This window comes from Dicentrarchus labrax, unplaced genomic scaffold (genome assembly GCF_905237075.1).
Source record: "Dicentrarchus labrax unplaced genomic scaffold, dlabrax2021, whole genome shotgun sequence".
NCBI lineage: Eukaryota > Metazoa > Chordata > Actinopteri > Moronidae > Dicentrarchus > Dicentrarchus labrax.
The window spans coordinates 11,082,541-11,109,214 of NW_026136712.1; the positions used below are offsets into that span (position 1 = coordinate 11,082,541).

General features: G+C 40.6%; 1 protein-coding gene across 4 annotated transcripts; it reads left to right on the forward strand.

Moving 5' to 3' along the window:
• The first annotated feature begins 968 nt into the window (after window positions 1-968).
• Window positions 969-26,509, forward strand: LOC127373543 (liprin-alpha-3-like). Of its 4 annotated transcripts, none has more exons than XM_051418122.1 (32): window positions 975-1,243; window positions 6,340-7,146; window positions 9,517-9,618; window positions 10,048-10,212; window positions 11,928-12,002; window positions 12,114-12,173; window positions 12,395-12,523; window positions 14,023-14,115; window positions 14,525-14,577; window positions 15,590-15,683; window positions 15,828-15,962; window positions 16,178-16,261; window positions 16,362-16,493; window positions 16,593-16,655; window positions 16,948-17,027; window positions 17,348-17,531; window positions 17,633-17,826; window positions 18,000-18,243; window positions 18,634-18,773; window positions 18,873-19,021; window positions 19,136-19,232; window positions 19,556-19,637; window positions 19,879-20,079; window positions 20,214-20,276; window positions 20,769-20,795; window positions 21,884-22,059; window positions 22,189-22,286; window positions 22,410-22,585; window positions 22,867-22,935; window positions 23,422-23,584; window positions 25,195-25,263; window positions 25,373-26,509. In XM_051418122.1, exons 2-31 carry the CDS (start codon window positions 6,811-6,813, stop codon window positions 25,245-25,247), a joined length of 3,717 nt encoding a protein of 1,238 aa, XP_051274082.1. In that variant the 5' UTR covers window positions 975-1,243; window positions 6,340-6,810; the 3' UTR covers window positions 25,248-25,263; window positions 25,373-26,509. The 4 variants fall into 4 exon arrangements, with proteins under 4 accessions (XP_051274086.1, XP_051274082.1, XP_051274085.1 ...); XM_051418124.1 differs by lacking the exon at window positions 975-1,243 and adding an exon at window positions 1,272-1,363; XM_051418125.1 differs by lacking the exon at window positions 12,114-12,173.
• Window positions 26,510-26,674: the final 165 nt, after the last annotated feature.

Genomic DNA, 26,674 nt, shown 5'->3' on the forward strand with positions numbered 1-26,674 from the left:
GTCGATGACATCATTGTCTGAGAACACATTACATCACCCCTTCCCAGGCTCTCTCTCTTAAAGACAGCACCACCTTATGTTGACTGAGCTACACACACACACACACACACACACGCGCGCGCGCGTACACACACGCAGACCTGCTTATCTGTTTACAAATGTGATATCAATATCAACATGCATATTTATAACAGTCTTTATGAGATTACATTTTATGCGTGGGCTGGTGAACTTAGTGTGTGGATGTAGTTACATTCAGGACAGTATCCATAAATATGGCCAATTCCACAAATGTGTTAAAAAGGCTACAAGTTGGCAATTGTAATAAATGTAATAACAATCACTTTAAGCACATGAGTCCATGTTATTGGTGTATTTCCTAACACAACAACACACAATAAAGGCATTACTGAATACACTTTAAATAAGAGCTTGTGCCTTTATTGAAATACAGCGTTAATATCTCAAACATACAGTATGCCTGCAGCAGAATTTGGAAAATGTGATCCCAAAAGCTGGATAACTGTGATTTATGGAAACTACTTCCATGGCATCAGTGTAAATAAAGCTTGAGTGATTATTGACATATGCCTGATAGTTGGATCAGAATATTGGATATTATAATAATACTCGCATTAGGCTTTTTTTTTGTGATCTGAAATTGGGCCTATAGAGCATCACCCCACACAGACACAGCTTTCATTTGCACGAGCACACTGCAGATATACTGCTGCTTTATGATGTACAAATGAATTTATCTGCATGTTGTTTATCCCTATTTCTGCTACATGAGTGAAATTTGGCTCCAGCTGCTGCTAAAAAGGGAATGTGGGCTAGTTTAAAAGTAAAATGTCTGTCAGTTTGCACTTGTCCCTGATATAAATACACACTGTATAATTAATCAGGTGTTTGATTGGCCTGCTAGTGCGCGTGAGTGTGTGGCGCGCGCGTAAATCACAGAGATGCGGAGAATGCTGAGAGAATGTTTCTTTAAGACCCATTACCTTCCAATCCGACAGAGGGGGAGTCTGTGGTAAGGTGGCGTATCGTCTCTCTCCGCGTCCCCCTCCTCGCCGTTTACATGTGGAAAAAGAGAGACAGAGGGGGGAAAAAAATTATATCCCATATAGTAAGCTTTACGGTGCTTTCGGATGAGGGACACCGAGGCACGATCCGCGGGAGATGGACCTAAGGAATATTTAACATCAAACATGGACACTACAGGCTCCCCGCGATGACTGTGGTAAGGATGCAACTTCACACCGCCCCATCGCAACCCAATTTCCACCGAGAGGGAGAATTCTACCCATCGGAAGACGCAGAGGAGCGACATATGCATGCACTAATATAACGACAAATGCATGTGTGTAATAAGCAGTAGCCTAACGTTGTGTTGTCAAGGTTTGAGGGGGGGTGGTGGTGGTGTATATGTGTGTGTGTGTGTGTGTGTGTGTGCATGTGTGTGTAGGTGCGCGCGCGCGCGCGTGTGTGTGTGCGTGTGTGGAAGGGGAGGGAGGGGGATTACTATTTGAATAGAGGCAAATAGGCTTATATTAGATAGACTATGCAACACTCGGTGCCTATGTCGGTGTCGGGCATTGACAGGTGTGTTGGCAGCACACAGCACGATTTATTTAGGGCGCGCTTGCTCGCTCCCGTTTGCATACAGTTAGGTGAGGTGATAGCTATCTACTTGACAAGAGAAACAGAGAGAGAGAGAGAGAGAGAGAGAGAGAGAGAGAGAGAGAGAGAGAGAGAGAGAGAGAGAGAGAGAGTCCTCATAAGATCATAAGATGCCACTGTATATTGGCCTACTATGTGTTGCTTGTAATTAATCATGGCTGTAACTAAGCCCTTTGCCGTTGGGAGCTTTGTAGTCAAACCTCCCAGCTCGTCTCACTGCTGTCACTGGGCCTATATGGAGTTGATTATAATTCTATAATGTCTTAGAGAAGGCAGGCCCCATTACTGAAAATGTGCGATGTGCATTTTTTTTTGTAGGGGTGGGGGTGGCATCCTCCTGATGTCATGCTTTCTACAGTCTCAGTCGAGCAGGATCTCTAAACAGTGGATTCATCTTCCTCCTGTTTGCTTCAGTGGCCGTTTTAACGCACGGAAGGCCAATTTGGAGATCACTCCAATGCACAAGCCTTTTCTACTATAAGAATGTAGATCTGCGCGTGCGTGCGCGCGCGCTCGCGCAGTCTATCATGGAATGGTCTTTTCTTCCATACATTCAGAAATGGAGGTAGCCACAGACTAGTCGAGCTGTCATCCGGAGGAGAGCCTCGTCATTTTCCCATTAGCCCAGTGTGCAGTGTGTGGATGCCAGCGCAAATAAAAGCGTGTTAGTCCGGATCCCCGTGCTTCCATTCCCTCTGCCCAGCTGCCGACAATCACTTATCGATTCCAATGATGCGTTTCTTGGCCAGGGGGTACTGTTTCATGGTATTAGGAGGGGAGGTGGAAGGATGGGGAGAGGAAGGGAGTGGGGGGGGGGTACATTATCAGTCGCTACATATATATATATATATATACGCTCGGCTTTCCTCTACAATGCATCCGACGTGCGTGCATCGTTTTAGCTGGGAAGGGGATTTAACATGTAAAACCCGATCGCAGAGACCCTCTTTCTTTAGTTCTAATTGTCGGCGGCGGTGGGAGCCTGCAAACCCCTCTCCCCGCCCCAGTGTCTGGTGGAGGAGAGCTGTTTTTGCTGCTGCTCTCTCTCTCTCTCTCTCTCTCTCTCTCTCTCTCTCTCTCTCTCTCACACACACACACACACACACACACACACACACACACACACACACACACACACACACAAACATACACACAAGGCTATGACATTTTCCTTTGCCCATTTTTCGGAGACAGGGGATGTTCAGTAACATGATACACAGACTAATTGGGGGGCCTTGTCCTAATTGGTCATCTATCAACCAGATACTGTAAAGCTGTCTGTCCACTCCAGGGTAGGACTGCAAGCAGTGTGACTGTGTATGATGATGATGTGTGCAATCATAATATGAAAAACACCCACATTTGCACAAGCACACACACACACACACACACACACACACACACACACACACACACACACACACACACACACACACTTGATCGATTTCAGTGTGGTGACACTGTGACATGAGCTCACCCATTTCACCAATGAATATAATGCTTGATAATGTAGCTCTACATTAGAGAAAATGTTATCACCAGCTTGTTGTTTTCTAGCTGCCTCTCTGCCAGTCCTCACACTTATTTGTATGGTATTAAGAATGTAAGCTAGTCAAAGAAAAGGTCTCTTGATAACTAGTATGAACTGAACTAGTTTTCTTGTTGTCGTTCACTCTCTCTCTCTCTTTCACACATAAACACACAGGATCCTGAAGCCCAGCGACCTCACAGCTGACGCTTCAGTCAAAACTGCAGGCTGCACAGTTAGAATTCTTTGTTTTTCCAGCGCAGACTCATCATATGACACAGTAGGAGTACAGTGAACTATTACTGCGAGCTGTGGAGTGATTGTTACAATATATACAATAGTCTGCAGTAATTACATTACCCTGTTTTCTGCTGCCCCTGCTGAGCTAATGAAGAGCTGCTGGTAATGGCAATGAGTAATTCCAAGCTTATCTTAGCTTATTATTGAACGTTTTTCTTACAGGACAGCCTATACTTAGTATTTCAGGTGTTTCAAGATCCTGTACCAACTCAACATTTTGGGTTGTTTGGATCACAAAATAGCAACCAGGAGTTGTTGTAGTGTTTGGTCTACAAGGACCTGCAGGAAGCTGTCTTCTATCATAGGTACTAGTAATAGTTTGATCACTGAGTATTCTTTAAAGAGGTAAATAAGTGACACATTCAGACCTGAGTCTTCCATTAAGGGTAGTGGTGCCATCGTCAAAAGTGTCCCTCCACCAATATATTTTTTTCCCACAAAAACTAATAGATCCTGATAATTAACATAACTAAACATAAATAACACCATTATAACTCTGGACAATCTATTTGTTTATTCCAAAATCTTTTTTTTTTTATCTCATAGGCTATGTCTTTGCATGAAATATATTAGTTTGGCACCTCCAAATTACCCCTTGAATCAGAGCAGTAAAAACAAAAAACATCAATTGCCTTAGTGCTACACAGACCTTTAGTGTGATCTACTTCAGTCAGGTGTCTTCCATGTAAGCTTTTCACACCTAAAGGTGTTCTGTGTCTCTGAAGCATTGTTAAATTCATGCTGCATTTGAGTTAAAAATACACCTTTGACATTTCATGATGCCTGAGCACTCCTTTGTTAACATATACAGCATGGTGTTATGATGTTATTACTGTATATGTGGCCATCAGTGTGCCAGAGACATTTCTTAAATCTGATTACATTACACGTTACATTGAACTCTTAAACTGTGTTTTAAGGAATCGCAGTGAATGCCAGCTCAGTCTTGCATCAGTGATTCACATCAGTGAAGCGGGAGAGGAAATAAGTTGTTTTTTAGTGGGACATACAGTGAGGTTGCCAAGTACTCTAGCCAGCTCACCAGCATGAGGAGCTAATTCAGTATCTGTATCAGGCCTCCAATTACCAGCTAGCAGTCCCCATCTCTGGTCTTGGACGTCCATATAATAATGATGAGAAAACTGGCAAGACTTGTTTTTCGCTGGTGCAGCGGCCTGCCTGTGTGCTAAATATGTTTGATTAACAAAATGGATGATTTTGGTTGGATAAAGAAACTCTTTACTGCACTGCCCAGTCTCACTGACGTAAAGAAGCCTGCATGGGGCACTAAATCAGTCCAAACCACTTAAAAGTATAAAGGCCAGTGCAAGCCCCTGAGTGTTATACACTAGACAGTGAAGAATATGGGAGGAAAGAAGAGAGGGACACAAGGCGCTATAATAATGTTGATTGCCTGAATCCACCATTTTGGCCCACAGTCTGCAGTATGAGCCAGAGGCCTTATCTAGTTAAAAAGGTCATTTAAGATATGCAGATGATTTACAACAAAACTGATTAAAGGAAGAAGCTTTGTGGAGTGACATCACTTATTTGAATCACAATCACATACTTAGTTTTTTTTAGAAAAACTGAATGAGAACAAATTCAACTTGTTATCTTGCTTAAATCATTAAGGTTAGGCAGATTTTGTTACCTCTGGACAGTGCCAGGCTAGCTGTTTGCCCTGTTTCCATTCTTTGTACTAAGCTTACTGCTGGCAGTAGCTTTATATTTAATAGGCAGACTTAGAGTGGTAACAATCTTCTCATCTCACTCTCAACAAGAAAGCGGTTTAGTGAATTTTTAGTGGTTTGTAAGTATGGACAGCTGTACATTTGCATTTGTTATGATTATATTACTTATGATCCAAAACTGAGTTGACAACTTTGCTAACACAGCCAAACATCAAGCAATTGCAACAACATTAGACACAGCAAGCCAGCTAATATTACTCACTAGTCAAGTCAAGAGCAAGAAGGCTGGCTCAGTGTCTTTTTGCAGCCTTTTATTTTACAAAGCTCTTGCCAATGGCTAAAAGCTAAAAGCTAAAAGATGTACTCTTGACCGCCCTTTTGTTTGGTCAGTCTCCCTTTTTTTCTTCTTATCTTCCTCCATCAACACCCTCTTCAGTTTCTTTGCCTCTGCTATAATTTCCGTAGAGGCTGCTGAGCCCGGTTATGTTGCCCATTCACCCGGCTGCGGTTCTAGTGCCCATTTTGGCAGCATCCCCCACTGCCCCTGTAAAAAACACCCTCCTCCTGGCAGTCCAAAACTCTTGTGCTAGACTTGTAAAAACCTACACTCCCCTGGTGATCTGGTGAGCTTCTAGTCAGAGCTAACCAGAAAATATGATCCAGTTTCAAGAAAATCAGTGACTTGATTGATTTTAAGATATAATAGTTACATAGTGTTGCTTTAATACGTATAATCTGAGGCAGCATTTAGTGTTGTTTGGGCTATCATTGAGTTAAATGGTAATAGTTTCTTTCTTTGTCTCCTCAAGGCATTTCTCAAGTTGCACGACTTAGTGTGTATACTAAACTACAGCTTTTATTTCATTCACAGTAACCTGAGATTCTAAAGGTTCACACTGGATATATTAGCAGAGATCCAAAATTAACCATTTTATTGCCGTTGTCATCACATTATTACAAATTCTTTATTTGATCAAATATGCTTATTCCAAACCATCAAGCACTGCAGTCACATTTCATAGACTTACACCATTCTGTGTTCTCTTGCAATGTCCTTTTGTTGTTATATTATTGTTATATGCACAGTGAAGTTAATTGAGGAGGATCTAATGCAATGCCTGCTCTCTTTTTCAGCTCTTACCCACGGTGCTGTGAGGAGCCCTGCCTCTTGGACACAATTTAGGAGCATCGGTCCTCCTTTATCCCTTCCTTCCCTATTACCCCTTCCCTTCCTCACCCTCCGCCAATCCGAGCCACCCACAGAACGGCTTCCCCGTAGATACTTATTCCTCTTGCATAACACAGGAACACATAAGCATTCTGATCACTTACCATGCAGGTTGGTACTTTGTGAGGGAAGATAAGTGAGCGTAGACATACAAAAGTGAGTGCTTGAGTATAAAACATAAAGGCAATAAACAGAGGAAGGTATGCAGACCAAAGGAATGATATTTTTGGAAAACTGAAGATGTAAAGATTTATATTTTGTACATCAAACTTTTAGTACGAGCTCATAAAAACCCTCAGCCACAAAGACAGACATTTTGCGCGCACAATCTGCTGTTTAGTTTTCTTTATTAACTTGACAACACACACCACGGTCTCATGATGATGTGCGAGGTGATGCCCACCATTTCTGAGGATGGGCGAAGTGGGACTGGTGGGGGCCCTTCCTCACCCGCCGGGGCAGGAGTTGGAGGCCCCGGAGGTGCGATGGGAGGAGGAGGCTTCAGTGGGAGGGAGGCCAGAGGCGGAGGAGACGAAGGAGGCAGCACAGGGAACCTGGAGTCGTTAATGGTCAACATGCTGACAGAGAGGGAGAGGCTGCTGGAGAACCTGAGGGAGACGCAGGATAGCCTGGGCACAGCTCAGCTCCGCCTCCGCGAGCTCGGCCACGAAAAGGATTCACTTCAGAGGCAGCTATCTATTGCTCTGCCACAGGTACAGCTGTCTGTATGTGTTTATTTACAATCTGCGCATATGTACATGGAGGAATCAGTCTAGTATGAAGTGAAAGTGTGTGTTTTGGCAAGTGTGTTAAGTTTTTCCTTGTGAGGTAACATTGTTTATCCTCTGTGCTATCAGTGTCTAGTTATGTATGAGTGTGTTTTTCTGAGTGTGTCATTGTGAAGCGAGCTCATGAGGCAGTAAGCCTTTGCAGTGACAGTTCATGCAGAGAGAGGCAGCTAGAAAGTGGATTTTAAATACTTCCCTGTCTGCATCTTCAGTTTTCCTCACTAATGTTGTTCTTACTAATGCAGAGAGTTTCTGTTCCTATCATCTTCTGGCTTTTTAGTCTCAGTTGCATCCGCAGTTTTCCTCTTATTGTTTAATCAGGTTTTGTTTGTTTGTTGACCATGTGGTTAGTGGATGATTAATGACGCTAGAAGCTAATATTAGTTTACGGCTTCAGCTTAACTTAAATTAATACTTGATGTCCGAGGAATTCTCTGTAGTTTACTGGGTGAAATTGCTTATCATAGCTGGAATTTTTCGATTTCATCCCACATTTAGAACAGCTTTCTTTTTTCACTGGGACTAACCCCCAACTCTGAATGTGTATACTGTGTTTACAGTATGTGTAGTTTGCTGACACAATTAAGAACTATGTATGAGGCCCCCATGTTTCCTCCAGCTTTTAAAATGTGTGAACATAAATTATTAAGTCAGATTCCTTCTGCACATTTTGTGTTTTGTGATAAATACTGGCTGTGACTCAACTGATCATGTATTAATCCAGTATTAAGAGATACAGTTATTGTCATTATTTGAGTTTTGAAGGAGGGTCAGGAAGGTACTTTTAAGTTTTTAGATTTCTAATTTTGATGTTAAGATGTGAAAGTGACAGGAGCATTTTAAACGTGCAGCATATTGACGCACCAGAGCTACTCTCATTACCTCTCGGACAACACGTAATATTCCCACGTCGTGTTTGGTTGTGATGGTTATTGTCATTCAAATTTACAAGAAGTGGATGCAATATCACAAATATTTATGGAATCTAGTACAATAACATTTAGTATATTGATCAGATCTTATTTCTCCTAAAATATTATAAGATAATGAGAAAAACAACTCCCAAGCTAACATTTAATTGTCATCTATAGAGCTGAAAAATTGGTCGATTAATCAATAAGATGATCAACAGAAAATTGTCAGCAGGTATTTTCATAACTGATTATTGTCATTTTTCAAGCAAAAATGTTATTTCAACAAACAAACATTGAAAACTCCACAATGTTAGTATTTGTTAAAGTCCTACATTATTGAATTGCCTTCGAATGTACAGGTGTTTATGATATTGTGTACATAACCTGTATATCGTTAACACACCAGGCAAAAGCATTTTCAAATTTGTATTTCTTATTTATTTAACTCAGTTTCCCTGTACATCATTTAAATGAATGGAGACCAGAACCTTAAGAGATGAAATGCAAAAGAAACTATAAGGCCACAAGGGAAGCCAACTGAGAAGCTGACCCCTATCCAAACAAGAAAGAATCCCATAAGGCCAAGAGCCAATGGACCTACTGTGTCACCATCTGTATAGATTTCTCTCTGGCTCTTTCTGTCTTCCCTCCTCCACACTAACACAGAGCAATTTCATGTGTCTAATTTCAACTGTTTCTGAATCATAAAGTGGGTAATCCTGACTAAACAGCTACACATCACTGTCGCTCTCATAAACAGCTATTGCCTCTAAGCTAAAGACTTTGATGGAGACATATAAAAATCACTGATTCTACTGTTTTCTTTTTGTTTAAGAAAATGTAAGACACACTCTCCTGTTTGCACTCTCTTTTAGCGTTATGCAGGAGTTGCAAATGTATTCCCTGCGGTGTTGTAAATGACGTATCGATTCTGTGTTTTTGGGGGTCTCTCTTGTGCATTCCAGTGCAAAGCCATTGTGTAACAGTGTGATGTAATCCATCCATGAATGCGAGTTCACAGAGGAGGATGAGCAAGAGAGAGTGGTGGTGGAAACTGTGTCAGTGATTTACATGATTGTTATGTAGGTTTACATCATGTGCATCTTCCTACATTCCTGGTCTCAGGTGTTCCACAAAGCTTGTTTCTGGAGGGCTTATGTATCCTTTTAGTGTTGAGTTTTCATTTATGTGCGCGTATCCTGAGAGCAGCCAATTCTGTTTCATTCAAGTCGATTTGGCTACATCTGGCCTGAATTATTATTTGTTCCTTTAAAGTTTCATCGTAGCTCAAGCAGCTGAGCAGAGACCACTTAAACTATAAAACCATACATTTAAACAGTTTGTTTTCTTTGCCCCTAAACGCAGCTTGTGTGTTCCACAGGAGTTTGCTGTGTTGACTAAAGAGCTGAACGTTTGCCGGGAGCAGCTTCTGGAGAGGGAGGAGGAGATTTCTGAGCTCAAGGCAGAGAGAAACAACACACGTGTAAGATGTTTAGCGGCCATTTTGCTTATTAGCACTGTAACAGCCTCTGTGTTATCTTCCTCACCCATTGTGGCTGTGTGGGTGTGACACTGTTTCATTTGCTTTTTTCTCCTTCCCTTCTTCTTTCTCCTGCATATTCTCTTTTCTCTTCTTGACTCCTTTTTATGTCCGTATCTGCTTTCCTTATCTCTCCCAATCCCTTTATGCTACCCGGCACTCTTCTTACCACCTAATTTCATCTCATTGTCACTCTTAAAACACTCCTCTGCATCTTCCCTGAGCCTTCTCTGTCTCTTCCTCTCTCCCCTTTCTCTCTGTTTCTCTCTCTCATTCTCCTTCCCTGCTTATCCCGTGTCCCCCTTTCTTACCTCTATTAATTTTCCTCTCACCTCCCCATCTCCTTCCCCTTCCACCCACTCACTCCTGTAGTTGTTGCTGGAACACCTGGAGTGTCTGGTGTCTCGCCATGAGCGCAGTCTAAGGATGACAGTGGTAAAAAGACAAGCCCAGTCCCCAGCGGGGGTCTCCAGTGAGGTGGAAGTCCTCAAGGCCCTCAAGTCTCTGTTTGAACACCACAAGGCCCTGGACGAGAAGGTGGGTCAAATTGTTGCATTGTTAATGAAAAATGAAATTTTTAAGGACAAACCTAAAATTGCTATGATCACTATTTTTATGTTAACTACTTGTATGTGAAAGGGTTTACATGTAGAGATAAACCCACACAGAATTATGACCCCTGGCCTCTGCAGTTCCCCTCAACATCATGGAGCTTTATAGCACCTTTCAGCTTGTCGTTTTTGTTTTCAGGTCTGCAACTTTACTGTTTTTAACACAATGTTAAATTTGTGTTAATGTTGGTCTGTATCTGCTGGATGTGTAAATAGGCTGTTTGCTACAATCACTTAAAAAGGGATTTACAGAATGTCTGTATTGTGTTTACAGCGTGTCTCAGCTGCTCCCAAGCGGGCCAATAATTATTTTTTTTTATCAGTTATTGCAGATTTAATAATACGCCTGTCACCTTAGTATTTTGGGATCCTATATGGCTGCAGTACTGACATGGACATACACCCTTTAGCACATGGATGGACTGTACCATATATGGGTGGTTATGGTGAAGGGATGTATAAATCAGAATAGGGTAGTTTTAGCTCACAGGTTGCAGCTCTTGCTTTCTTTTAAGCAAACACATATTTGATAGATTTTAAAAAGTAAATCCTTGCATTTCATTTGCTATTCCTGCTCTGAGTATACTTCTGATCATATGCTACTCTAAAAGGTTCTTCCCACACTTCACTGCAAGTAGGAGTAAGTAACTTGATACATTATTTTTAACTCTACTCTACAGAGGTGTGGACTTGAGTCAGACTCGATGCTCAAGTTTGATGACTTTAGACTTGACAAAATCAGAAAAGACTTGGAAGTCGGAGTTAAACACTATTCATAACTTCAATTGAACTTGAGCCTTTTGACTTTAAAATACCTAATACCTTCTCCCAAGCCCAAATAAAAAGCATGCTATTTAAAAAATGTGACATGACAATCCTTTGCGTCCACCTCACAGCCACCCTAGTTTTTCAATACCTCTGGGAATGATATGTTTAAACAGAAGAGAGTGTTGCACAGGTTCCCTCACCAACTCTTACTTTGATGTTCACCCAAAACTAGTGAAAAATCTGTTTCTAAATTAGGTGCCACAATGTACAGTATGAGAAAAGAAGTGTTTTTTCTAAATCTAGTCTAGTAGACCCGATCTATATAAAAATATTAATCTGAAAAAGAGCATAATGTGGCCTCTTTAATAAATTATTACTTTGTTGTTTAGCACTCAGCACTCAAAGTTTACGACTAAGTGCAAAGACTTGAGACTTACTTGTGACTTGCAAAACCATGACTTGATCAATCAACAAATACTAAATTTGGCTCTTTAGAGCATTCCTAGTAGTTTAATAAACACAAACCCAGGTACATCCTAATATCCTAATCCTATTATAAAGCCTTGTTGAATAAGGTTGGTGTGGAAAAAATGTAATGGAAATGTAGTGCAAAGAAATACCTTATGCACATTTTGTCATGAAATTCCGTTGTGATGTGAGTGTTTTGGCCTCTTCTGACAGTTTAATTGGCTCCATAACTCATTCGTAACTCTTTATTGCTCTTTCTAGCAAGATTTTCAGGAAAGTTAAGAAGATTTAGTTACTTTAGGAGAGTAAAAAGGGCAAACTAATTTTGGCATTACAAATGCAGCTCAAATTGTAATTTGTAAATGCTGTAATGGTCAGTCGACTGATATCACTTTTACCCCACAGGTTCGAGAAAGGCTCCGTGTGGCCCTCGAGAGGGTGTCCATGTTAGAGGATCAACTTGCTGCTTCTTCTCAAGAGGTACAATCCAATGTGAATTATTTTCTGTGTCTCAAGGATGCTTTAGCTCGGTGTGAAGACAGAACATTCATTTGTATCGTCTGTTTGCCCATTTTGTCTCCCCCTTTCTAGGTAATCTCTTTAAGAGACCAAATTAAAAGACGTCAACAAGGGGTGGACGGCGGGAAAGATGTAAGGGAGGGTTTTATGCATGTTGGTTCCAGTTGTTTTTGTGTATGTGTTAGCGTCCAGAAAGTCCGTAGAAAAGTAGATGTATGGGTACCATGGTGTGTCAGTGTGAATTTAAGTCCTACCTCATCCCCATGTCATTTATTTTCCGCTACAACCTCAACTGACTCTAACAGACATTTTTCTCACTACTCTAATTTTTTTCTATATTGTCTTCATTCCAGCGACTACCCAATGGTCCCTCCTCTGGCCTGGAGGATAGCGAGCTGGAAAGACAGCGAGAAGGAGAGATAGAGCGGCAGAGAGCTGAACTCTCCCAGCTGAGGGAGAGGCTGGCCCTCATGTGCCGGCAGGTAAGTGTATGTTTATGTATACCTGTCTTTGTGAGGACCATATGATGTTTAGAACTTCAGCGTGAGGACAGTTTTGCAAAGCGAGGACATCTTCACTTTTCCGAGGGGATATTGTGGCAATAGCATTTGGCATCAAGGTCAATGGGAAATCTCAGCTAACGTTTCCATTAATATATTGTCATTATATCAATATGCGTGAAACAATAACAATAGTGCAGTTACACTGGTTGGAGGCTTTCTCACACTTTGCCTTCGAGAAATTGTTTACTGGGTCACACCTGTCCAGTTCACAGGGCTAGTGCTCTTTAACCCCATCACATCAATAAATGCTGTGTTTGTTAGCTTGATGATATTTTCATACCAACAACACAGGAACAATAAGGCTTCAAAAATGTACTGTTGATATCACTTTGAGTTGCAAATTGCAGTTTCAAAATAAAATCAATTCAAATAACAAACACATACACATATGTTAAGGTTAAGATTATCAGTAAAGGGATGAGGTAAGTGCTGATATTGAAAGGAATAGTTCAACATTTTGAAAAATGTACTTACTCTGTAAATCACAACATGTAGTTTGTACACAAAGCTTTTGTACAGACAGCAAGGCTAACTGCTTTCCCTGTTTCTGGACTTCATACTAAACTAAGCTGTCTGTAGCTTCATATATACTATAACTACATGTGAGTGGTATTGATTTTCTCATACAAGTCTTGGCAAGAAAGAAAATAAGCACATTTACCAAAATTTAGAACTATTCCTTCAAGACTGGTGTTTGGTTAGGACTGGGGACTGGATGTGGTCAATAAGGGTTCTCACAAGTATAGAAATAAGTGTATCTGTGCATTTTTACTGCATAAGTGTATTTTTGTTTCTGTTTTGTTTTCTAATGTAGTTTACATAATGAACAGTAGCTATTATAATGAATTAATTTAATGTACTCCATTAAGTAAAGAGCCAAGTATTTCTAACAGTATATCCCAAGACAGAGGAGATTTACAGTATGTACAGTACTTCTACTGGTCTCCCTCTTCCCTCTTGTGGACAGTTAGACTATTGCAGCTGCTTTGAAAAGCCATTAATATATTTTATAGTGCACAATGAGACACCATTTGAATGTAATCATAGATGTACTGTATCCGTGTGTCCAACAAAGTCTTGTGTGATTGGGTCAAACGTGTTTAGGTCAAGCTAACCAACTGACAAAATGTGTTGCTCCATGAAACATTGACTGTCTGGTCAGAAGATAAAAGGACTGAAGAGAGTACTGAAAATTAAAATGAGACATATTCTGTCTGTAGTTTACTGCGTGTTAGACGAATCAAACTCTCATCATGTTACACTTATGTCAGTGATGCTTTTCAAGTATTACATTAACCAGACAGACATTTGTACTGAATCACTGTCGTGTCTATTTACAGTTGGTGCTGTGGCAGTTAACACTGACTCACGTAGGTTTAATTTGTGTCATCTTGTGTCCCTTTGCGGTGTCACGTCAGGTTGGGGAAATAGAGGAACAGCTTGCGGCCGCCAGGAGGGAGGTGACGAAGTCAGAGGAGGCCAATCAGAAGCTCCAAAGGGAAGTGAAAGAGGTCTGTAGGGCCAATCTGTCTCTTCCTTGCCAAGACCCTAAGCTCCCTTGATTCCCGGGGCTCCAAGTGTATATTTGAACACAATGGACATATGTTGGAGAAGTATTAATATGCATTATTTTGCTGGGTAATGAGAGGCACATTAAGATAAATTAAACAGTTATGAGGTGGATTTTGCTTATTGATCTTACGGCAGATACAGAAGTATAAAATAAATAGACAGTTCTAAATAATCACCTACAATATTAAAATTTACATACACACATTTACTTATTCTCTTCCTGTTAGGTATCTTCTACCTCGCCATTAGTTATCACATAAATGTGCAATAAGAACTGTTATCTCATGTACATTATGAAAGTTTGGACCGCATATCATATTGTTTCATGATACATTTTTCTTCCCCTAGGCCCTTTGCCAAAGGGAGGACATGGAAGAAAGGATTACAACACTAGAACGCAGGTAACCTTTCCTGTGTGTTAGGAGTTTATTTTTAGTTTTAGTTAGGACTCAACCCTTTTTTTTCATTTGGGAACCAGAATAAACTGTAATGAACTTTGCAGAAGGACCATATGTTTTACCTGTTGGCTGGCAATGTGTTTCAAAGGTGTCCTGACACCTCTTTATGCAGTTTAAGGTTGTTTTACATAATAACATTTGCATTAGATTATTATTAAGAATGTAGCTGTGTGAGAAAAATAAAAAAGCTGACTATATGGCATACAGTTTGTTTAATTGAGGAGTTGAGATCAGAAATCAGCTTCTACATTGCCTCAGAGGTCAAATTTGGGGCAAAAGTCCACAAATCACTCACAATAGCTTAAATGCTGTGAGCGTAATAACTAAAGGCAACTCTTCTTTCCCCATTTTAAAGGACCAGTGTGTAAGATTTTGTGACATCCAATTGGGAAGTTTGGAATAAAGTTAAGCCTTACAGGTGCGTAGGAGAAACTACAGTGGCTGCAAAACTCATTAAAAATGTGAAAGGCCCTATCTAGAGCCGTTTATCCGTTTTGGGCTACTGTAGAAACATAGCGGTTCAACATAGTGGACTGCGTAGAAGAGGACCTGCTTCTTCTGTAGATAAAAACTGCTCATTCTAAGGTAACGACAACACAGCAATTCTTATTTTCAGGTGATTTGCACTAATGAAAACATATCAATGAATATTATATTCCACGTCTGCATATAGATCCTCCTAAATGTTACACACTGGACATTTTGATCAACACAGAGCTTCTTCCTCAATTTGGTTGGACAGTAAGAGGACACAGTTTAGTGGCATTTGAGTTAAAAAATCCAACTGAAACTGTACTAGTGAAGGGGGCAAAAATAGGATTTTGAAAAGTGAGGGGAACATGACCTTCCAATCCCCAGTGGAGATTAAGGTCTTGCATATAATCACATATATCATGTCATGTTGGTTGAGAACTGCAGCTCTAATAATTCAATGGTGGCTTGGTGTTGAATACAGGTACCTCAGCGCCCAGAGGGAGGCGACTTCTCTCCATGATATCAAAGACAAGCTGGAAAATGAGCTAGCCAGCAAGGAATCACTGCACAGACAGGTAAGGAGTGTCGCATAACTGTCTCATAAACCAGAATCCAGCTACAGTCATGATGAATAAACTGCCATATGTCTTAAAAATGGATCTGGTATGCCATTATCTTTATCAATTATACTTAACATATGTGTTTCCGTCTGTGTCCAGAGTGAAGAGAAGAATAGACAGCTACAGGAACGTCTGGATGAAGCCAAGCAGAAGCTCCAGCAGACACTACAGAGGGCAGAGACACTGCCTGAGATTGAGGCCCAGCTTGCCCAGAGGGTTGCTGCTCTCAACAAGGTACTGACCCATGCAGTATCTGACTAACAGGACAACCTCCCACTGTTTAGTTTACAGTTACACTTTATATATGCTGTCACAGGATCCATCAGTTGATCAAATAATCCTATAATCATCTTTTGAACAAAAATCCTCAAGCAATCTACTTTTAGTCCATTCATGCATTGGAAACAGGCTTGTAGGAGCATCTGGAAATTCTGTTTCTTCTGATTTAGGCAGAAGAGCGCCATGGAAACTTTGAGGAACGACTGCGGCAAATGGAAGCTCAACTTGAGGAAAAGAACCAAGAGCTACAGAGGGTAACATAATTTATTTTTTTCTACTTGGCTACAAAATATTAAGGTTTGTCCACTTCATTTCTAACTTGAGCACTTCTCTTATGGCCTTGCTTCATTTCAGGCGAGGCAGAGGGAGAAGATGAATGACGAACACAACAAACGCCTCTCAGATACAGTGGACAAGCTTCTGTCGGAGTCCAATGAGAGACTGCAGCTCCACCTGAAAGAGAGGATGGCAGCTCTAGAGGAGAAGGTGACAAGAAGACTAATTAGTGGTGTGGAATATTTTGTGATATACTACAAAATAAGAATGGGTTAAAAAAACTGTATATCTACTCTTCTGCTCTGCTAGAATGCTCTTTCAGAGGAACTGTCCAATATGAAGAAAATCCAAGATGATCTTCTTGCTAATAAGGTAATTTCAGCAATGTTACCATTTTTTTTTGCAGTGTTCTGTGTATGAGAGGTCACAGCAATGTTTTAGTCTTGTCCATGGTTCATCTTCCAAGAGCACTCTCTTGCATTTGTTCTAAAAAAAAATGTCCTCCACTTTGTCTCCACTTTTTGCTAAGGATGTTGACCTTTAATTATTAAATATCAAAATGTTCCCACAAGAATTGTACTTTTCCCTACAAAAAAGAGATGTAATGTCTCACAAATAGGGGTCAGAAAAGGCAAATTATGGTCTTTTCTCCTCTGTGCTTTAGGAGCAGCTCCTTGCTGAGCTGGAGCGGATTCAACTGGAGCTGGATCAGCTGAGAGGCAGGCCTGGCTCTTCTTATTCCAGGTTAGATACAAGGATCCTTTAAGATTGACTAATACAATGTGTCCTACTTAAAACCAAATAAAACAAAGTCTCCCAAGGGATACTATATGTACACTGCCCCTTTGAACACAAATGTTTGTTTACTCCCATGTTTAGTCGTAATGTACTAAATTTATTTAAAAAAGTAATTGTTTGTACTGTACCTAGAGGGTGTTCTGGCTGACAAATAATAATGCAAATAACATTTACATATTTAATTCATATAAATACAACTCTTTTAATACATTTACATTTCAAAAAACTGTGGCATAACAAATTAATTCTTGATCTCCTCACCATAGGGCGGGCAGTGTGAGCTCTCTTCCCTCCACCCTTTTTCGAAGATCTCTCCCAGGAAGCGCCTCAGAGCTGCGGTACCCCCAGGGCGGAGGCTCACTCCCATCCGGCTACAGCAGCTCCTCAGGCGTGGTGGTCAGGCGGGCACACCGTGGCCGGTGGGGCCCTGCTAGAGACGATAGTAACAAGGTGTTAATTTTACACTGAGATAATGATGATGATTATCTAGATAATAATCTATTTTTAAGTTAATTTCTTGCATCCTTCCCTCCATTTTCCCCTCTTCCCAGTATGGAGAATGGGACAGCGGCACTATGCTGGGGCCAGGGTTTGAGGGTGGTGTGGAGGGAGGCTGCTCTGACGATGAGGACGACAGGGAGACTCTGTTTGGATCGGAGCTGCTATCTCCCAGCGGACAGACCGATGTACAGACATTGGCCATCATGCTGCAGGAGCAACTAGAGGCGATCAACAAGGAGATTAAGTGAGTTATATGTTTATTACAGTTTTGCATTTTATGAGACAGGTTTGAGATTCTAAGACTATTTGGGCAAACAGTATTTTAACCTACATTCAAAATGATTTGGACTTTTTGTTTGAAAAAATAGTAAAGATTTAGAGATTAAAATCTTCTTTTCCTCTCTCCTCTCCTCTCAGGCTGATTCAGGAGGAAAAGGAGAGCACAGAGATGAGGGCAGAAGAGATTGAGAGCCGGGTCAGCAGTGTGGCCCTCGATGCCTCACCTCTTCCACCCTCCTCACTGGGAGGACGGGACAGTGTCGGGAGGGGATACATGACTCCCTCCATCACCTCCTCCACATTGGCGTCTCCTTCACCACCCAGTTCTGGACATTCAACCCCCCGCCTGCCACATTCCCCCGCCAGAGAGACTGACAGACAGGTACTGTGAGGAAACTATGATATCAGAATCAGAAATACCTTATTGACGTAACTACAATAAAACAGAAAATAATTATAATAAGTATTTAAATATGTGCATTATACTACAGCATATAACAACAATATATATAGAAAAATAGAAAATATTACATATTACCTTACATTCATAATATGTTTACTACAATATGTAACAGCAGTGTAATAAATAAATAATAATGCTAAGAACTGGATCTATTTATAAGTGTGCTGATTCAATAACAACAGTATCCAGTATAATTGCAGTACTCATGTCAGAGTATTGCGCAGTGGAATTGAATTGAATATAATCCCCAAATGTGCTTTAAATGAGGAAGACCCTGCGTAAACTGACCCAGCTCTGTCCACACTGCAGAATAGCAAAGATGGTGAAGAATGCAGAGCACTTGCCCTGATTGACTCCACCCCTCCCCCTGTTCCTCGAGCCCTGCGCTTGGACCGAATGACACACACTCACCCGGGGGCAGGCCTCGACGACCACCGTGAATTTCGCAGGTGCTCTTTAGCTTTACTCATTAATAGTTTATTTGGCCAACAAGCTTGTTGTATGTGTGGGTTGTATTCACTGTTCTTTTCCTTTCTCTGTCCTTCTAGTCTCTCTGCAGATGGTGTCACCACTGCTAGCCAGGATTCCCTCCACAAAGCCAGCAAAAAGAAAAGCATTAAGTCGTCCATTGGTCGTCTCTTTGGCAAAAAGGAAAAGGGGAGGATCGGTGCACCTGGGCGCGAATCTGCCTCACTGGGTGAGTGAAGAGTTTGGAAACTGCTAATTCCCAATGCAATTTTGCTGTCCAGTTGACAGATATTATTATCAACAGGGAGGTGGATTAATAAGGTATTATTTTTAACCTTTCCAGCCTCCACACCCTCTGATGACCTGGGTTCAGCTGACCCGTTAGGCCTGACTAAACTTGGGACAGGAACAGTGGAAAAAGACCGCCGCAGTAAAAAGAAGTGAGATCAGTTGTCTTTCCACAAGCTTCTCATGTTATTCACAGATCTCTGAACCCCTCCTGTAGGCTACAGTGTAACAGTAACAGGAACAGTCAAGTGCCATTGGTAGAGAATGACACTAACCAGGCCTGTGATGGGTCTTTGATTCCCCTGGTGCCATTCATTTAAAAAATATTCCCTCATGGTGCTGCAAGGCACAAATGTCATGGCATTTAACATCTCAAGTTCAATTGGATTTTCTATTTATAAAAGAAGACAGTGGTAAGGTGAGATATGAAGAAATTAATCTCTGTCAAACTTCTGCTTTCCACTCTCCTTGCCAGGCACGACCTGTTAGAGGAAGCCTGTCGTCAGGGTCTGCCTTTCGCCTCCTGGGATGGCCCGACTGTTGTTACATGGCTTGAGGTACATCATGACACTCTGTCCTGTTAAATTGCAGGATCAAAACAAACAGTGTATGTGTGATATAGTCTGATATAATGTGTCACTAATGAGTTTATATAGATTTCCCAGTGCTTCATTAGGATCAGTGTAAGGGATCTGGGTTCTTTTTAGTAATTAGTCAGGTTAGGGCTACACAAATGCAACAAATACAAAAGAGACATGAACAAGTGTTGCCGTTCACATCTTCTTTCTCTTTATCCAGCTGTGGGTAGGGATGCCTGCATGGTATGTGGCAGCATGTCGTGCCAATGTGAAGAGCGGCGCCATTATGGCGAACCTGTCGGACACGGAGATCCAAAGGGAGATTGGCATCAGCAACCCTCTGCACAGGCTCAAACTCCGCCTGGCCATCCAGGAAATGGTCTCCCTCACTAGTCCATCTGCACCTGCAAGCACTCGCTCTGTAAGGCTCAGTAAAAAGCATGATGCAACTGTAAACATCAGCAAACAGATCATATGTTCACACAGCTGGGACATTAACAAACTCATTCCCTCAAGAAGGAAGACTGATATTGCATTTCTTTACTGTCATTACAGTCGACCAGTAATATCTGGATGACACATGCTGAGATGGAGTCTCTCACTGCTGCCACCAAGCCAGTAAGAATATTACATTTCATATTGAATCTAAACCGAATTTATTATTTTAGGTTATTGATTTACTTTATGTTTATGGCTGTTCTACTTATTTCATTTACATAAAAAACAGTTCTGATGGAAACACTATTACCGCATTTTCTGTATTTAGGTATGTAATATAATTAAATGTTTTGGCCTCTTAATTCTTAGCAATACGACCAAAGGTCTCACATTGATAAGCTTTTTTCTTTTTCTTTGTCTCTGATTAGGCATGTTTGGCTACACCTTTCCCTTACTATTCCCTCAAAATCTGTTTTGATGTAGTGTTTTTCCAACTAATTCTCACTCACTAACAAAACTTTTCCTCCCTGTGCCTTCCCCCTCTTCTCCATTCTGTCCTGACACCATAACACATACACACACACACAAACACACTCCCCCTGGTGATCTTTCCCTCTCTTTGCAACTCTCTTTCCCTTCTCGCTTTCATTTCTTCTCTGCCTGAACTAAAAGGAGCAGAAGGAGTTCAGCTGGGACCAGGTAAGTTTGTGGCAGTACACAGGTGATCATCCCATACTGCTGTATAGTATGACATTCATTTCACACAGGCGTAATCAGTCTGGTATTTGGTCAAGTGGATAACAGATTTATTATTCAGGAGAACTACCTACGCCTGCTTTTAATCACAAACAATCGCTTATTCCACTATGAATGCTACTATTGCGAAACACAACGTCAGATGTGAGGTGCTAGCTAGTATGGTTACGTAATTGATTATTCCCTTATTCCCTTATTCCCTTACACTAACACAAACTGACAATTTGATTGGACATTTGAACTCATTTGTTCCTCATGTAAACTGTTATTTATGAAGAGCCAAGGGTTACATGTTTTAGTTGAGCCTGTTTTCTGTCTTGAAGTTTAAAACTGTGGGAAAACTGTCCCTCATCAAATGACTCTAATGAAAACCAGAAGGGCTCTTGGGCCAGCAGAGACCAACTGAGCAAAAATCATTAAAATTTAAGATTATAAAGCTTTTTCTTCAGCAGTGACATTGTGTTCTGTCTGAGTATTAGATGGAAAATAAACTCTTTATAAATCCTTTCATTCAATAAGGAACCCTTGTGAGGGTTTATCAGCTGTAATTAATGATAACCTTTAGTTACAGCTTATAAACCCTTTGTTATGGGTGCCTTGTTAGAAAGTGGTACCAATGTATAACTCAAGTCGAACTCTAATATATAAAGATCATAGACATCCCTGAAAAGGTACCACCAAAGATAATTATCTTTGCCATTTTAGCCTACAAGTCCCATGTTTCCAGCTGGCACAACTGAGGGATGTTTTTCATTATTGGTAGTGGGCCAGCAGTCTATATATATCACATTTATCAGTGTATTATTTGTATCCGTCTTGTGCATTAGACAAGATTTACACACCACTTTTCTGCCACATAATATGTAATATTATATATAATATATAACAAAAAAATATATAGAAAACAGTGGTGCTTCAATATCCGGTCAGGCTCCTAGATGTTAGCAATTTTAGATTTGTTTTACACTTGTTTTACACCATGTTTGTGTTCTTTCTCTTTATTTGTCTTTATCACCTCCACCATCCTCCAGATCCTGGCCTATGGAGACATGAACCATGAGTGGGTCGGAAACGAATGGCTGCCCAGCCTGGGTCTGCCCCAGTACCGCTCCTACTTCATGGAGTCACTGGTGGATGCCCGCATGCTCGATCACCTCACCAAGAAAGAACTGAGGGGCCAGTTAAAGATGGTGGACAGTTTCCACAGGTCTGAAAGAAAGATTCATGGGTTATTTGTGACGTTAATCTTTCTTCTTCTCCTTTGCACCCTCTTCTTGGGTGTATATACCTGCCAGCTTTGATGAAAATTAGAGCAATGTCTCCTTCTCACTTACAGGGTGAGTCTTCACTATGGTATCATGTGCTTAAAGCGCTTGAACTATGACAGGAAGGAGCTGCAGAGGAGGAGGGATGAGAGTCAACACCAGAACCAAGGTGAGGCCTGTGGTTAATAACCACATCCTCTATTCAGACATGATATCAGAGCATACTCTTACACCTACTTTTTGGTTAAAGTGGTGATGGTGGATAACTGCCTTTCTGTGTCCTTCTCCATAGACGTAATGGTATGGTCCAATGAGCGAGTGATGTGTTGGGTGCAGTCTATCGGTCTGAAAGAGTTTGCGGACAACCTATTAGAAAGCGGGGTGCATGGAGCCCTCCTGGCACTAGATGACACCTTTGACTACACTGACTTGGCCCTCCTCCTCCAGATACCCAATCAGAACACACAGGTACTCCGCCATACACCACCTTTTTTTTTTTTTTTTTGACCTTTTTTTTTATTGCCTTTATTGGATAGTGACAGCCAAAGATAGATAGACAGGAAAGGTGGGCAGAGAGAGAGAGAGAGAGGGGATGACAATCAGCAAAGGGCAGCCGGTCGGACTCGAACCCGGGCCGCTGCAGCAACTCCGTACATGGGTCACCAGCTCTACCGACTGAGCTATCTGGGCACCCCCATACACCATTATTTGATATGATCTGAAAAATTGTGTTTGTCTGTCTTTTGCAGGCGAGGCAGCTCCTAGAGAAGGAGTACAATGGTCTCATCTCCATGGGAACAGAGAGGAGGCCAGATGAGGTATGACAAAGCAGACTGTCAGTAGAAAATCAATCAAGATAATCACTCCTGCCAGGAGGCGGGAGTATGTGTTGATTGTAACCACCCCGACTGAGACTATTTTACTAGACAAAAGGGCCTTTGATGCAAACTTTTGTCCTTTGTTAAATATATGACAGGATCATTTCCTTTCAGTGGTAAAACAGCAGACAGAAATATCTCTATTCCTTATAAAGAGAACCTCTATGGCGTCATGCTTGTACCACTGCTGGCAAATTGTTGGCATGCTAAAGTGGTTCAGCTGTGTTTACACCACTGCTAATTGCTTAGTTACAGCATCTAGGACTAAAAACTGTGCAACTGTGTTATACTGTCACAACAAATCCTGCTTTGTCAAATACTACGTTGTTAACCCCCACTAATGCATAATGAATAAGACCCTAAAATACATAGCCCTCTGCTGTGAACACTGTGATTTTTATTCACTGGTGTTATTTCATTGTACAGGATGGCACAAAAACATTTACACGGTCACCGTCATGGAGGAAGATGTTCAGGGAGAAGGACCTCCGCGGTGTGACCTCCGACTCCTCAGAAACATTACCTGCCAATTTCCGTGCCTCGGCCATCTCGACCCCCTCTGTCACCCTGAGAAAAGTCCAGAGTGAAGGTGAGGAGATGCAGCTCATAGCGGCTGAATGAGCATGACAGCAGTGCTCAGGGCCGGGAAGAGGCGTTACACTGTGGTTTTCTTCCAGTTTAAACATCTGTGACAATTTGTGATGAAGAAATCGCAGAAGAAGATGCTATTGCACACAACTTTGTGTTACTTTAGCCGGATGTTATTCATTTATTTAAACTTTACAAAAGTGAAAATAGTGGTGATGAAAAGTCAGCAAAAGAATAACAACAGAAAAACTCTAATAAGGATATTAAGCAGCCATTTGATTGGTTAGGGGGTCTCCAAATCCAAGGTCAAAAGTGTTTGATGATTGAGTTTAACAGCTGATGTTGTAGCATGGAGATCTTTTATAAATAATGCCAAAAGAACAAAGGGAATGGCAAGGCAACACAACTAACTATGCAGTTAAAACCAGACAGTCACTGGTGTCCGGTGTGCAAATCAGTAGTGATTCTAGCACTTATTAACCAACCATATAGACTTATAAGCTATATATATATTTTTTTTAAATATGTTTTTCCCTTCTTTCTTTCCAGGCTGCCATATTCAAAATCAATAACTGTTGAAGTATATTTAAAAATTGTGATTGTGATATGTTATTTAACAACATAAACATTCTGTGGTTGTGTCATTGTCATCTGGTTAAGAGTTGATAACAGACTGTTTTATTGGTGTTCAGAATCAGAGATTTTGACTATATTGTATTCACAAACTGTGTTGTGAGAAAATTATTCCCAAAACAGAAACAACATACAAACACGCCTATTGTGAAAAGAGTCATGGGGGTTTTGGGTTATGTTATCTCTTTCAGCTATGTTATATTTGGATTTTGGGATTCTCCAACCCTCCCAGAGAGGCTGGACTTTTAGATATGAGGAAATACAGGAAGTACAGTGAACTCTCACACTGACAGCTTGTCTTAATGTCAGATTCTTCCATGTCCACTTAACAACAGACCGATCGAATTTTTGTGAACATCTGTTAAGTGGTGCTTTCAGTAACACTATGTGATATTATGGGCAACTTGAACATGTCAGTCAGATATAAACAGCCAGATAAATACGTGGAAACACAAACCATGATTTTAAATAAACCTTTGGACAGTTTTGTCTGTATCGTAAATATGATGTCACCAGTAGTTGTTTAGCTTAGCAAGAAAACTGGAAACAATTAGCTTTATAAGATCACTAGCTCACCAATTAACATGTTAAGAGGTGTTTCGGCAGATTTTGTTACCTTAGGACAGAGCCAGGCTAGCTGTTTACCGCATTTTCCTGTCTTTATGCTAAGCTACGCTAATCTTCTGCTGGCAAAACTACAAACATGTTGTTTTATTCATACAAAGTTGTTGAAATTAATTTCCTCAACAAGCATTGCGTTTCAGAAGCAAATACCAACACAGTATAGTTAGGACTAAAAAAGCCTTCCAAAGCTACAAATATTTTAACAGCTTTTTGAATCCAGTGTTTGTTCCATTAGAATCAGAAACCTACTAAACACAACCAAACTTTTTCTTTAGGTATGTTTGTCTCATTGTTCCACATTGATTGTGTTGTGTTCATTGTTATATTCACTAATTACCTTCTTCTCTCTGTCAGTAAATTCTGGTCCAAGAGGAGAGTCGGGGTCCGTGAGAACATATTCCTGCTAAAAGATAAGCACACCAGGTGAGAAAAGCACAAATCTGTTGCTAAAAATAGCTTGTGTGAACACCAAATCAAACATCTCAGCCGGAGCTATCAAGCTTCTTTAAGTCTGTTTTATTCCATTTTGTAGAACCCACATCCTTACCCAAGGAAAAAAAAACATTTTTGAAGAAAAAAAAACTGAGGATCAAAATCAAAAATGGACACTAGAAGATGACCAACAACATTCGAGCTAGATGTCTCGAAGAATCAAAGACACTGAGTGAATGATTTATTTCTGAAAAGATGATAAAATAATGAGTGAATGTCTGTTTATCCATCTGTTTTCTCTCTCTCTCTCTCTCTCTCTCTCTCTCTCTCTCTCTCTCTCTCTCTCTCTCTCCATCTTGATCCATAGTTGTGGCATGATGCTGTTTGATTCTGTAGAAAGTGGCCTGTAGAAAGTGACTATGCCTATCGTGAATACATCTTCTGTTTTTTGAGTGTGAGATGGCAATATTGACACAATTAATTTATAGTTTTTAAATTGGAAACTGCATTCCTGTTCAGATCAAGAGAACGATACCCCAACACACATCCTTGCAGGTGATCTTACTATGATTTAGACTGATAATAGAACATACTCTGCCTAGTAACACCACAGTACAGTACAGTTTGGGGAGAGTGAGGATTCAAAGGGAGAATGTAAGTGTACACAGGGGAAATGAAATGTATGTTCTTAAGCCATAACCAATATGAGATGCACAAATGTGAATAGGACAGACAATGAGACAAATAGCAAAGTGCTTTATGACAAAATCCTGTTCAAACTGGGAAAAAAAGAGTTAAGCATTTGTGTTAATATGCATGCCAAAATCAACCATTTTAGAGTGAACGTCATGATATCAATCATCTAATGATGTGAAAGCTTGGGTCAGGACTTTGTAAAACGTGTGTATTTTATTTTTATCATTTTTTTATGATAACTGCTATTGTATGTATGTATGTATGTATGTACAGTATGTATGTGTGTGTATTAAACTGTACGTTCATTTCATACTTAGTTTTAAGACTGACTGTAATTTCATTTTCGGTTGAAAAAGGAAATATGTTTTAAATTATGGACATTTAAGATATGCTACTTGTATGTGTACATTTTGGAAAAAACAAAAATTGTGTTATGATTTAAATTCATATTATTGGAGAGTAGTGATGATAATTGAATATTATATGATAACAATAATGATAATGATTGTAAAAGCTGTAATTAAAAAACATACCTGTAAAATGTTACTGAAAGAGTTATTTGCAATCCCACACTGCTTCACACTGACTGGTCACAGAAGATCACAGGTAAGTGGCTGTAATGGAGCTATCAGTCATGTTTCAGAGTTTGGACCATTGAAATGCAGATTTTATCCTTGATCTGTTAACTTCAACTTGCACACATGAC